Genomic DNA, 14,163 nt, shown 5'->3' with positions numbered 1-14,163 from the left:
TGGCCCTGATTTTGCTTAGCCACGGAGAATTCCGTCCATCACGCCCTGCAATCAATCTGTCCATCTTGACTGCTCAAGATGGAATGGCGAGGACAGTTCGATCGACCATAACATGGAGATGCATCCGATTTATCGGCCATGCAAGCGTCACATCAGTCCACCGAGAAAAGATCTGCACTGCACTGCACTGCTCATACCGGAATATCTTGCGCAGTTTCCAGAGCAAAGATTATACAACGAGAGAAAAGAGAGGAGGCTCCGACGGCCAGATGCACGCTGCTACGCGACAGAGCAGGACACAGTTTTCACATCATGACCCAAATCGCGACCCCTTATCCTGAAAGATCCCCGGTCCCCTTCCCGTTGCAGACAGACGCGGCACAGCACGATCCTAGGGAAAGGGTCCCCGGCCGGTTATTGCAATGCCGACGACGACGACGACAAGGCCATTGCCCGATGCGATGATGCTCCTCCGTTTTCTCCGGCTAATGGAGTGTACATGACATGTGCCGATGATTATCCATGGCGGCTAATGGATGGATATGGGGTGTATATTAGTACTGGTTTACTGCTACATGTTATTTTCTTTTACCTAACAAAAAACAAGTCGGGAGAGACGAAGGGGATGTTCTGATGGACATGGACATGGACATGGACTGGCTGGCTAGCTAGGGGAGCGGCCGGTCTGGCTGGACGGTGGTCGGCGGGCTAGCCTAGCTAGACGACGGAGCTGGAGCAGGCGGAGGGGGCGACGATCTCCACGGAGCCGTAGTGGGTGAGCTCCCTGATCATCTCCTCGATGCACTCCTCCTCCTCGTCCACGCGCTTGACGACGTCCTCGACCCTGTTTCGGCGAGCGGCGCCGCCTCCGGTCCTCGCCGCCTTGGTCGCCTCGACGTTTTGCACCGGCGGCGCCGTCGCCATGCAGCATTTCTCCAGCTTGGCGCGCAGGGTCGCGGAGAGGCCGCCGCCGGCGGCGGCGGCAACACCGTTGGTGGAGGGGAAGTTGGTGCGCGCCGCTGGCCCGCTCATGAGCCTCGCCGCCTCGTCGTACGCCCGCGCCGCGTCCTCCGCCGTCTCGTACGTGCCCAGCCAGATCCTCGTCTTCCTGCACCCACCACCGCAGCCCAAAACGCAAACACACATCAGAACATATCGATCGTACGCAGTAACAAACACCTTGCCACTAACAGAAAACTGCACCGACAGAGGTGGAATCGCACAGGAATATAGTACAGTTTGTGGACGTACATGAGCGGGTGGCGGATCTCGGAGACCCAGGAGCCCCAGTGCCTCTGCCTCACTCCTCTGTACCTCTGCAGCTTCGGCATCCCGATCGATCGCACGGTGCACTGGCTACCCTACCAGGCCGGCCTCACACTCTCGCCTGATGGCAGATACGTCAGGTGCCGGGCCTGCACACCGGCTTATATATCTCTGCTCGGGGTCAGGGGGAAAGACGCGGGCGGCAAGAGATGGACGGACGCGCGATCTTTCTCGGGATATACGACAATCAACATGCGATATCGTGACATTGATCGGACTGGATCGATCAGTGTCTCAGTGAGGCCAAATGTAATAGTGCAGATTGATGATGGTTCATTAACGCAGCGCGCTGACCACAGCAGCCTGTGGATGGATACGCCGCATTAGTGTAGTGTACGCCATGCAGATAGATAGATGGATGGGTACAGGTACGCTACGTACGTACGTACAGCAAAGGTCAACACACAGCAGTACCACGGCGCGGTGGGGCCTACGTACGGCGCGACCTTGGTGCATGCAACGTAGGAGTAGTTAAGGTCGCATGGCAGTTTCTGTGGCCACTACCGCTGTTGGGTTTGGAACATCTGGCCGTCCGGTCGAGCTCTGGGCCTGACAGCGGAGATGTTTTTTTTTTAGTTGTACAGCAGTGATGTTTGAGTTGTCGGCGAGGGTGCAGAGGCCACCACACCCCGTAGGCCAGTTACTTGATGTGGTGTGGACTGGGAGCGGGAACGAGTCCTTTGCAAGTTTGCACGCCCGAGTACCCGACTGACAATTATGTTTCACTATCGCGTAGGGGTAACCGGGAGTTAGGTTTAGGGCCGATGGTGCGCCATGCTTGGAGCACGGACAAAGGGCCTTTGTCGGCCACGAGTCATCCATGTTTCAGCCAAAAGAGGAATTTTTTTGACGTGCGATGTTTAAGATTTGCTAAACTATCACTCAACTGAAATTTCCTACAAATCACTCAGATTTCGAGTAGAGTGATTTGTTTCTAGATTGGTGGTGCCTCTCCTCCTTTTTTTTGCGGCAACTCCCCCCCTATCTCCAAGCGCCGAAGAAAATATATACGATCGGCATCATTGATATTGTCGCATTGATCAGATTAGATCGGTGCAGCAAAATGCACGATAACACTAATTGAGGATGGATTCGCACTAGGCGCAGCGTATGATGAGACACATTGGCGAAGCCATATAGGGTGGCCAGGGTGGTCATGGACCACCCACGGATTTTGCCAGCGCAACCCATTGCTTTAGGCTAAAAAACATTAGCTAGGGCAACAAAGCTCAATGAAACCTGATCATGGACAGCCCGACCCGACTACCCAGCTAAAGAAAATAGGACGTGTCAGGCTTACCTCTCGGGCCGGGCTCATGCTTCATTTTGTAGCCTGAAATAGAATTTGGGCCGGCTTTGGGCTTCCCTTTTGATGCTTTTCAGGCCAGGCTTTTGGGTTTCCACGTGCACGTACTGAAAAACTGCGTGTCGAGCCGAGCTTTTCGACTTGTGTATGAGCCATACCTACACTTGAGAAAATAGACACATTTCGGCTTCGGGCCACGATCAGGCTTTCTCAAGCCCGTTCTAAAACTCAGCCTGGCCCAACACATGATTAGGGTTAGGCCCAAACCGGCAAGCCCACAAGGTGCCTGATCATTTCCTCGTAGAGTCATCGATTGAATCCTTACAAGCGGCGGCGTGGGCTGCAGGCAGGAGGAGGAGATCAATGGTGTGGGCAGAGGTCGGGGACGCAAGGCGCCCGGGTGCGTGTGGCACAAGCGTTAAGGTGCATAGTGGCAAGCTAAGGAAGTGATGCTTTTCAATCTTCAATCTGTTTTGTTGCAGGGTTTCAGTTTTCGATCTTCAATCTGTTTTTTTGTGGATCATGAACTAGCTAGTAGGGCAACATGTGTGTGGATGGAGAACCCTCTCTCTTTCATTCGTAGTTTTATTGTGAACGATGTATCTACTTTTGAGTTGAAATAAAGCAAGGCACGATGGCATTCCCTAAAAAAACTCCTTTTGAGGTTTTTTTCTTTTCTTTGGATGCTTATTAAACTAATTTAGTGCGTTTGTTAAAATTCAAATACATGTACTGGTTGATGAATTTAACATTTGTGTAAGTGCCCAAAAAAATGTCGATTGGACCACCCTGACCCAGATGACCACACAAGCACCACAGCCGTTGATGGATATGCTGCATTTTAGTGTAGTGTACGTCCTGCAGATATGTAGTGTACGTACAGCATGGTCAACAGCAGTACCACGGCCCAGTGGGTCCCATGGTGTGATCTTGGTGCATGCACAGAGCACAAACAGAGAGAGTCTGCCTGCCAGCTGCTGTGATCGCTACCAGATGTGGGCTGGTCAAGATCTGGGCTCTGTTTGACAGGGCCGAACGATCTAGCGGAGACGTCCGTTGGCTCTACCACACGTGTCGACGAGATGAAGAGGCCACGTGGGTGAATTACTTCATGTGGCGCGTGTAGAATATTGGCGGCCAGGGCCTTGCTGAAATGCATGGCAAAGGACCAAGGGTCCTTTGTCTGCCACAAGTCACCCATGTTTCGGCCAAACGAGGATTTTTTTTACCTCCCGTGCAATATACTTTCTCCGTTTCTAAATATAATCTCTTTTAAATATTCTATAATATACAACATACGTAACAAAATGAGTGAACCTACACTCTAAAATATGTTTATATACATTTATATGTAGTTCGTATTGAAATCTCTGAAAGCGGAGGGAGTATGCAATATATCACTCAACTGATCTCCTCTCCCCACACACTCACACACACTTAGAAATCAATCAAATTTTCTGTAGTTTGATTTGTTTCTTTAGTTGTGGTGCCTCTCTTCCCTCCTCGTTCGCGCACAATAGCAAAAAATGCGGCGAGTCAAGAAGAGCACACCGAGGAAGGTACTCCCTCCGTTTCTTTTTAGTCTGCATATAAGATTTTGGTCAAAGTCAAACTACACAAAGTTTGACCAAATTTATATAAAAAATATGAACATCCACAATATTAAAACTATATAGTATGAAAATACATTTCGTGGTGCATCTGATAATGTTGATTTCATATTGTCAATGTTTATATTTTTTAATATAAAGTTAGTCAAACTTTACAAAGCTTGACTTTGACCAAACCTTATATGCAGACTAAAAAGAAACGGAGGGAGTAGTTAGGATCGCGATGCGATCGAGCTAGCCTACAACAATATTGACGGTGTAAAATCACCGCTTGCAAATGGCCCAGATACATCACCATGATCTCTTTATAGCATCCAATGTACACTAAATTTAAGGGTGCCTCACTGCCCGACCACTACCTTTGTGTGCCACCGGTAACTCTTCCTCACTGGTTCTATCCTTGTCTCCGCCGAGTTGTTGCCACGATCTCTCTCTAGTCATTAGGGCATGTACAATGGTGTTATCTTAGGAGTGCCACGTAGGATAAATAATGAGGTGGAGGAGAGAGAACTCATAACAAAAGGTTTGTCTCCTCTCATTTAAGAGAATACAAGAGATGATCTCTTAGCACAATATGCCTCATCACGTTTTTAGGAATTGTTAGTTATTAAAGATAAGACTAAGAGATGATCCATTGTAGATATTTTTTTGTCATCTCTAAATTACATGCAAGACTTAAGATAAGACTATCTTATCAACCATTGTACATGCCCTTACTACCTCATCGTCGACAATGCCATCCACTACAAGAAATATGTCAACTTGTGACCTTCTCTCAGTGACCCCGGTTGAATTGGTCGTAAATCCACGGCCATTTCTCTTGGAAGGGCTCAAACCCTGAAATTACCTTACACCAAATGGTCATAAAGCAGACAAGACTGGTCAATGACCTTATTTCTACCTGATTGCGACCAATATAAATGGTCACGAGGTTGCGAACGTGGATGCATTGGTACTTAAGGTGTCTCTCAAGGTGGGCTTGGGCCTCGGTGGAACGAGGCCACCTTCTCTTTAAAAAAAAATCTGTGTGCCATGTAGGCCTCGGCCCATCCAGGAAGAAATGTGGATGCCCTCATATTACTCACAAAAAACATATATTCGGCCCAACAAAAATGGGAAAATAACAAGTTTTTCATGTATTTAATTTTTTCTAACCAATATCAACAATGTTTATATGTATACAAAAATATACAATGTGTAAAAACAAATATAGACATCAAAACGTAGGTATAAAAAGATGTTTTTTTGTTGGAAATATATGAAAATATGTTAATCATGTATTTGAAAAAAGTTAAACATATATAAACAATACGTACAATGTGTCTTAAAAAATGTAGACATGTGTTCAAAATATTAGACATCAAAATATTTATTAAAAATGTTAATGATGTAACTAAAAACCGTTTAATATCTATAAAAAATGTTTTTAGTGTACACAAATTTGTTCATAAAATGTGGTCTAATATTCTTGAAAAATGGAGAAGTTTTTTACAAAAAATATTTGTTAGGTTCTTCACAAAAAAACTCATTTTGGGAACTCAAAAAATGGAAAATGAATATGCGGAAATTTGTCTTTTTCACGAGAGGTGGATCAAAAACTTTTTACACCCAACCATTTGGTCAATTGTACATTAAATATGGCCTAGTATTTTACAAATTTGATTTGGTCCATTTTTTCAACAAATATATGGTAGGTTCTTCACAAAAAAAACCTCATTTTGGGCACTAAAAAAAAAGGAAAATTGACTTTTTGTCCAAAGAAATTAAAAACTCCCTTAGGAAACATTGTCCGTCATTGAAAGATGCACACTTGTGCACTATATGAGATCGTTTGAACAAAGGATGCCATGACTTTTTAATACCCGTTTCAAAATGCGGTCAAAACGGCGGGCTTGACCGTTCTTAGCTAGGGGTTGAATCTTGGAAAACTTTTGATGTTTCTATGATTAAATAAATACTTATGTACCTATAAATGATTTTCGGAAAAAATAAAGAGCAAACTATGAGGTAGCTGCAGTTCAAATTTGACCCGCTTCCTACTGAATCAGCAGAAATTTGTCTTTTTCACTAGAGGTGGATCAAGGTTTTTGACACCCAACCATTTGGTCAATTGTGCATTAAATATGGCCTAGTATTTTAGAAAATTGATTTGGTCCAATTTAGCAACAAATATATGGTAGGTCCTTCACAAAAAAAACTCATTTCGGGCACTCAAAAAATGGAAAATGAAATTGCCATGCATAGAAAATGAAAACTCCCTTAGGCAACATTGTTTGGAATTCCAAGATGCACCCTCGTGCACAATATGAGCCCAGCTTAAAGAGGTGCATGCCACTTGTGTTTGAAAATGCCAGCTCAATCCATTCATTATTTTGAGCCCATCTTCAACATTCGTATTTATGTCCAGTGTGGTACTTTGCAAAGCAAGTACCACCTAGGCTCCTCCTTTTGAGCTGAAAATTTATGAAGACGGTCTTCTTAGTAACTAATCATCCTCGGCCAAAACTCAAGCCCATTAGCCATGTACATTTCCCGTACCGCTAATCAAACACTTGGCTGCTAATTCACGTTTGAGCATCGATCGGTCTCCTTGTGAGAATCTTATGTTGTAATTTTCTTCCTATCACCTACCTGGGGAGTGACCAACCCACTAGACATGCCTAGGCCGCTCAGAACACATGGCAACGCCACGGTCACGTGGTGACCACGCGGCGGGCATGCGAGTTTACGCGCTCTAGAGTTGGGGCCCTCGGCCACCGCCCAAACCTCGACGTATCGCCACCAAGCCATGTATTTATGATTAAATAGGTACTTATGTAACTAGAAATAATTTTTGGAAAAAATAAATAGCAAACTATGAGGCAACTGCAGTTCAAATTTGACCCGCTTCCACCTAAATCGGCGGAAATTTGTCTTTTTCACGAGAGGTGGATCAAAACTTTTTATACCCAACCATTTTGTCAATTGTGCATTAAATATGTCCTAGTATTTTAGAAAATTGATTTGGTCCAATTTTGCAACAATTATTTGGGAGGTCCTTCACAAAAAAACCTCCTTTTGGGCACTCAAAAAATGGAAAATGGTTTTTTCGTCCAAAGAAAATGAAAACTTCCTTAGGAAACATTGTTTGCCATTCCAATATGCACCCTTGTGCACAATATGAGATCATTTGAACAAACTATGCCATGAATGTGGCCATAAGATTGATCATTTGGCTTGAAAGCCATTGATCTCCACACGTGATAGCTCGTTTCTGAGAACACTTTTTTAAAATAATTGCCGTATTACAAGTTTGTTATTTTTCCTGGTAACTTGGCAACATATAATGACACAATGCGAAGGTTTCCCAATTTTTTGATTTGTTTTGAATTTTTTATGCTCGTTTTAAAATGCGGTCAAAACGGCGGGAATGACCGTTTTTAGCTAGTGGTTGAATCTTGGAATTTTTTTGGTGTTTCTCTGATTAAATAGATACTTATGTACCTATAAATGATTTTTGGAAAAAATAAAGAGCAAACTACAAGGCAGCTACAGTTCAAATTTGACCCGCTTCCAGCTGAATCGGCGCAAATTTGTCTTTTTCACGAGAGGTGGATCAAAACTTTTTACACCCAAACATTTGGTCAATTGTGCATTAAATATGGCCTAGTATTTTATAAAAATGATTTGGTCCAATTTTGCAACAACTATTTGCTAGGTCATTCACAAAAAAACCTCCTTTTGGGCACTCAAAAAATGGAAAATGGTTTTTTCGTCCAAAGAAAATGAAAACTTCCTTAGGCAACATTGTGTGCCATTCCAATATGCACCCTTGTGCACAATATGAGATCATTTGAACAAACTATGCCATGAATGTGGCCATAAGATTGATCATTTGGCTTGAAAGCCGTTGATCTCTACACGTGATAGCTCGTTTCTGAGAACACTTGTTTAAAATAATTGCCGTATTACAAGTTTGTTATTTTTCCTGGGAACTTGGCCACATATAATGACACAATGCGAAGGTTTCCCAATTTTTTGATTTTTTTGAATTTTTTATGCCCGTTTCAAAATGCGGTTAAAACGGCGGGAATAACCGTTCCTAGCTAGTGGTTGAATCTTGGAATTTTTTTGGTGCTTCCCTGATTAAATAGATACTTATGTACCTAGAAATGATTTTTGGAAAAAATAAAGCGCAAACTACAAGGTAGCTACAGTTCAAATTTGACCCGCTTCCAGCTGAATCGGCGGAAATTTGTCTTTTTCACGAGAGGTGGATCAAACTTTTTACACCCAACCATTTGGTCAATTGTGCATTAAATATGGCCTAGTATTTTAGAAAAATGATTTGGTCCAATTTTGCAACAACTATTTGCTAGCTCCTTCACAAAAAAACCTCCTTTTGGGCACTCGAAAAATGGAAAATAGTTTTTTCGTCCAAAGAAATGAAAACTTCCTTAGGCAACATTGTTAGCCATTCCAAGATGCATCCTCGTAGACATATAATCACACAATGCGAAGGTTTTTCATTTTTTTTGTGAATTTCCTATGCCGATTTCAAAATGTGATCAAATTTGCCCGCATGACCCTTCTTAGTTAGGTGGTTAATAATGCAAAACTATTGATTTGTCTATGATGAAATAGCTACTTTTGTATCTAAAAATGATTTTTTTAGAAAATAAATAGCAAACTATAAGATACCTGTAGTTCAAATTTGACTCGTTTCTTGCCGAATTGGCTGTTTCTCGAAATACCTAGAAAGATCGGAAATGCAATCAAATTGATGATCATCCATGAAAGGTGGTCTAACTTAAGTTATAATTTTAGTGATGCCATTTTGCAAAATATTTTTGGTAGCTGCCTCACAAACCCCCCTTTTTTTTAACACTAAGAAGAGTAATTTTTAATAGCTCATTTTCGAACCAATCAGGACGCACACGGATCACCCCACTGTATTCGATCTGAGCCGTCCGCTTCCTACTGATCCAGCGTCTCTCCCTTCCTCCCTCGACCCCCTCCTTCCCGAGAAACCCTAGGTCAAGTGCTGCCGCCTTCCTCTCCCCGATCCAGATTCCTCCTCCGCCGCCCCTCTCCCTGATCCAGACCCCTCCCCCACCGCCCCTCTCCCCGATCTAGATCCCTCCTCCGGCCCCATCCCCGGCCATCCCCACTTCTACCACCCCTCCTGTCCCAGTCGCTGCTCAGTGAGATGGGATCCACTCTCGCAGCTGCCGCTCCACCCTCACCGTCGACGACCCACGCCGCCACCCATCCCACCGCCGCCCTCACTCTCCCCTCGCCCCCTAGTCCTCGACCAACCTCGCCGCCCGCCCAAACCCTAACAGCCGCCACTCCCCCGATTCAGATCGAATCGATGGCGACGCCGCACTCCTTCCACAACCGCCTCCCTTCCGCGCCGCCACTCCGCTCTCGATCCAGATCCCCCTTGCAGCCGCACCTCTCCCTCTCCGCCACCCACCTCTCCCCTCGTCGCCGCCTCCCTCTCCACCCACCTCTCCCCTCGCCGCCGGTCTGCCACATCCGACAACGTCGAGGCCAGTGGGCGCTGGATCTGGCACCAGCCTGGCCCCTCCATCAGCAACTCGAACAGGGGGGTGGTGGCGCCATGGCTTCCCCCAACCCCACGGTGTGGGCCTAAGCCACCCGCTGGCCTCGGCTGGGTCCCAGACAAGCAGCCGCGCGGGATGATGCTGATGTTAGAAATATGCCCTAGAGGCAATAATAAATTGGTTATTATTATATTTCCTTATTCATGATAATCGTTTATTTTCCATGCTAAAATTGTATTGATAGGAAACTCAGATACATGTGTGGATACATAGACAACACCATGTCCCTAGTAAGCCTCTAGTTGACTAGCTCGTTGATCAATAGATGGTTACGGTTTCCTGACCATGGACATTGGATGTCGTTGATAACGGGATCACATCATTAGGAGAATGATGTGATGGACAAGACCCAATCCTAAGCCTAGCACAAGATCGTGTAGTTCGTTTGCTAAGAGCTTTTCTAATGTCAAGTATCATTTCCTTAGACCATGAGATTGTGCAACTCCCGGATACCGTAGGAATGCTTTGGGTGTACCAAACGTCACAACGTAACTGGGTGGCTATAAAGGTGCACTACAGGTATCTCCGAAAGTGTCTGTTGGGTTGGCACGAATCGAGACTGGGATTTGTCACTCCGTGTAAACGGAGAGGTATCTCTGGGCCCACTCGGTAGGACATCATCATAATGTGCACAATGTGACCAAGGAGTTGATCACGGGATGATGTGTTACGGAACGAGTAAAGAGACTTGCCGGTAACGAGATTGAACAAGGTATCGGGATACCGACGATCGAATCTCGGGCAAGTAACATACCGATAGACAAAGGGAATTGTATACGGGATTGATTGAATCCCCGACATCGTGGTTCATCCGATGAGATCATCGTGGAACATGTGGGAGCCAACATGGGTATCCAGATCCCGCTGTTGGTTATTGGCCGGAGAACGTCTCGGTCATGTCTGCATGGTTCCCAAACCCGTAGGGTCTACACACTTAAGGTTCGATGACGCTAGGGTTATAGGGAATAGATATACGTGGTTACCAAATGTTTTTCGGAGTCCCGGATGAGATCCCGGACGTCAAGAGGAGTTCCGGAATGGTCTGGAGGTAAAGATTTATATATGGGAAGTCCTGTTTTGGTCACCGGAAAAGTTTCGGGTGCTATCGGTAACGTACCGGGACCACCGGGAGGGTCCCGGGGGTCCACCAGGTGGGGCCACCGGCCCCAGAGGCTTGCGTGGGCCAAGTGTGGGAAGGGACCAGCCCCTAGGTGGGCTGGTGCACCTCCCACAAGGGGCCCAAGGCGCAGGGAAGAGGGGAAGGGGGAAACCCTAGGCTCAAATGGGCCTAAGGCCCACCTAGTGGTGCGCCCCCCTCTCTCCCCCCTTGGCCGCCCCTCCAAGTCCCATCTAGGGTTGGCCGCACCCCTTTGGGGGGAACCCTAGATGGGGGCGCAGCCCCTCCCCTCCCCTATATATAGTGGGGGTTTTGGGGCTGCCAGAGACATGAGTCTCCCTCTCTCTTTGACGCAGCCCTACCCATCTCCCTCCTCGTCTCTCGCAGTGCTTGGCGAAGCCCTGCTGGAGTGCCACGCTCCTCCATCACCACCATGCCGTCGTGCTGCTGCTGGACGGAGTCTTCCCCAACCTCTCCCTCTCTCCTTGCTGGATCAAGGCGTGGGAGACGTCACCGGGCTGCACGTGTGTTGAACGCGGAGGCGCCGTGGTTCGGCGCTTAGATCGGAATCAACCGCGATCTGAATCGCTACGAGTACGACTCCTTCATCCGCGTTCTTGCAACGCTTCCGCATCGCGATCTACAATGGTATGTAGATGCACTCCCCTTCCTGTCGTTGCTAGATTACTCCATAGATTGATCTTGGTGATGCGTAGAAATTTTGAATTTATGCTACGTTCCCCAACAGTGGCATCATGAGCTAGGTCTATGCGTAGTTTCTATGCACGAGTAGAACACAAAGTAGTTGTGGGCGTCGATTTTGTCAATTTACTTGCCGTTACTAGTCTTATCTTGATTCGGCGGCATCGTGGGATGAAGCGGCCCGGACCGACCTTACACGTACACTTACGTGAGACAGGTTCCACCGACTGACATGCACTAGTTGCGTAAGGTGGCTAGCGGGTGTCTGTCTCTCCCACTTTAGTCGGATCGGATTCGATGAAAAGGGTCCTTATGAAGGGTAAATAGAAATTGGCATATCACGTTGTGGCTTTTGCGTAGGTAAGAAACGTTCTTGCTAGAATCCCATAGCAGCCACGTAAAACATGCAACAACAATTAGAGGACGTCTAACTTGTTTTTGCAGGGTATGCTATGTGATGTGATATGGCCAAAAGGATGTGATGAATGATATATGTGATGTATGAGATTGATCATGTTCTTGTAATAGGAATCACGACTTGCATGTCGATGAGTATGACAACCGGCAGGAGCCATAGGAGTTGTCTTAATTTATTGTATGACCTGCGTGTCAATGAAAACGCCATGTAATTACTTTACTTTATTGCTAACCGTTAGCCATAGTAGTAGAAGTAATAGTTGGCGAGACAACTTCATGAAGACACGATGATGGAGATCATGGTGTCATGCCGGTGACGAAGGTGATCATGCCGCGCCTCGAAGATGGAGATCAAAGGCGCAAGATGATATTGGCCATATCACGTCACTTTATGATTTGCATGTGATGTTTGTCATGTTTACATCTTATTTGCTTAGAACGACGGTAGCATAAATAAGATGATCCCTCACTAAAATTTCAAGAGACGTGTTCCCCCTAACTGTGCACCGTTGCGAAGGTTCGTTGTTTCGAAGCACCACGTGATGATCGGGTGTGATAGATTCTAACGTTCGAATACAACGGGTGTTGACGAGCCTAGCATGTACAGACATGGCCTCGGAACACATGCGAAACACTTAGGTTGACTTGACGAGCCTAGCATGTACAGACATGGCCTCGGAACACAAGAGATCGAAAGGTCGAACATGAGTCGTATAGTAGATGCGATCAACATGGAGATGTTCACCGATGATGACTAGTCCGTCTCACGTGATGATCGGACACGGCCTAGTTTGACTCGGATCATGTATCACTTAGATGACTAGAGGGATGTCTATCTGAGTGGGAGTTCATTAAATAATCAGATGAACTTAATTATCATGAACATAGTCAAAAGGTCTTTGCAAATTATGTCATAGCTTACGCTTTAGTTCTACTGTTTAAGATATGTTCCTAGAGAAAATTTAGTTGAAAGTTGATAGTAGCAATTATGCGGACTGGGTCCGTAAACTGAGGATTGTCCTCATTGCTGCACAGAAGGCTTATGTCCTTAATGCACCGCTCGGTGTGCTGAACCTCGAGCGTCGTCTGTAGATGTTACGAAACATCTGACATACACGTTTTGATGACTACGTGATAGTTCAGTGTGTGATGCTAACGGTTTAAAATTGTGGCGACAAGACGGTTTTGAAACGTCGCAGAACATATGAGATGTTCCAAAGACTGAAATTGGGATTTCAGACTAATGCCCACGTCAAGAGGTATGAGACCTCTGACAAGTTTCTTAAGCCTGCAAACTAAGGGAGAAAAGCTCAATCGTTGAGCATGTGCTCAGATTGTCTGAGTACTACAATCACTTGAATCGAGTGGGAGTTAATCTTCCAGATGAGATAGTGATGGTTCTCCATAGTCACTGCCACCAAGCTATTAGAGCTTCGTGATGAACTATAACATATCAGGGATAGACATGATGATCCTTGAGCAACTCGCGATGTTTGACACCGCGAAAGTAGAAATCAAGAAGGAGCATCAATTGTTGATGGTTAGTAAAACCACTAGTTTCTAGAAGGGCAAGGGCAAAAGGGATACTTCATGAAACAGCAAATCATTTGCTGCTCTAGTGAAGAATCCCAAGGTTGAACCCAAACCCGAGACTAAGTGCTTCTGTAATGAGGGGAACGGTCACTGAAGCAGAACTACCCTAGATACTTGGTAGATGAGAAGGCAGGCAAGGTCGACAGAAGTATATTGGATATACATTATATGAATGTGTACTTTACTAGTACTCCTAGCAGCACCAGGGTATTAGATACCGGTTCGGTTGCTAAGTGTTAGTAACTCGAAATAAAAGCTGCGGAATAAACGGAGACTAGCTAAAGGTGAGATGACGATATGTGTTGGAAGTGTTTCCAAGGTTGATGTGATCAAGCATCGCATGCTCCCTCTACCATCGAGATTGGTGTTAAACCTAAATAATTGTTATTTGGTGTTTGCGTTGAGCATAAACATGATTGGATTATGTTTATCGCAATACGGTTATTCATTTAAGGAGAATAATGGTTACTCTGTTTATTTGAA

General features: G+C 45.6%; 1 protein-coding gene across 1 annotated transcript; it reads right to left on the bottom strand.

Moving 5' to 3' along the window:
* Positions 1-434: 434 nt before the first annotated feature.
* LOC123054868 (ethylene-responsive transcription factor ERF003) lies at positions 435-1,393 on the bottom strand. Its single transcript, XM_044478737.1, has 2 exons — positions 1,252-1,393; positions 435-1,108 (listed from the first exon to the last, which is right to left on the bottom strand). Exons 1-2 carry the CDS (start codon positions 1,329-1,331, stop codon positions 718-720), a joined length of 471 nt encoding a protein of 156 aa, XP_044334672.1. The 5' UTR covers positions 1,332-1,393; the 3' UTR covers positions 435-717.
* Positions 1,394-14,163: the final 12,770 nt, after the last annotated feature.

This window comes from Triticum aestivum, chromosome 2D (genome assembly GCF_018294505.1).
Source record: "Triticum aestivum cultivar Chinese Spring chromosome 2D, IWGSC CS RefSeq v2.1, whole genome shotgun sequence".
Taxonomy (NCBI): domain Eukaryota; kingdom Viridiplantae; phylum Streptophyta; class Magnoliopsida; order Poales; family Poaceae; genus Triticum; species Triticum aestivum.
The sequence above is the reverse complement of the archived record's forward strand: the minus strand, read 5'-3'. Positions and strand labels throughout refer to the sequence as shown.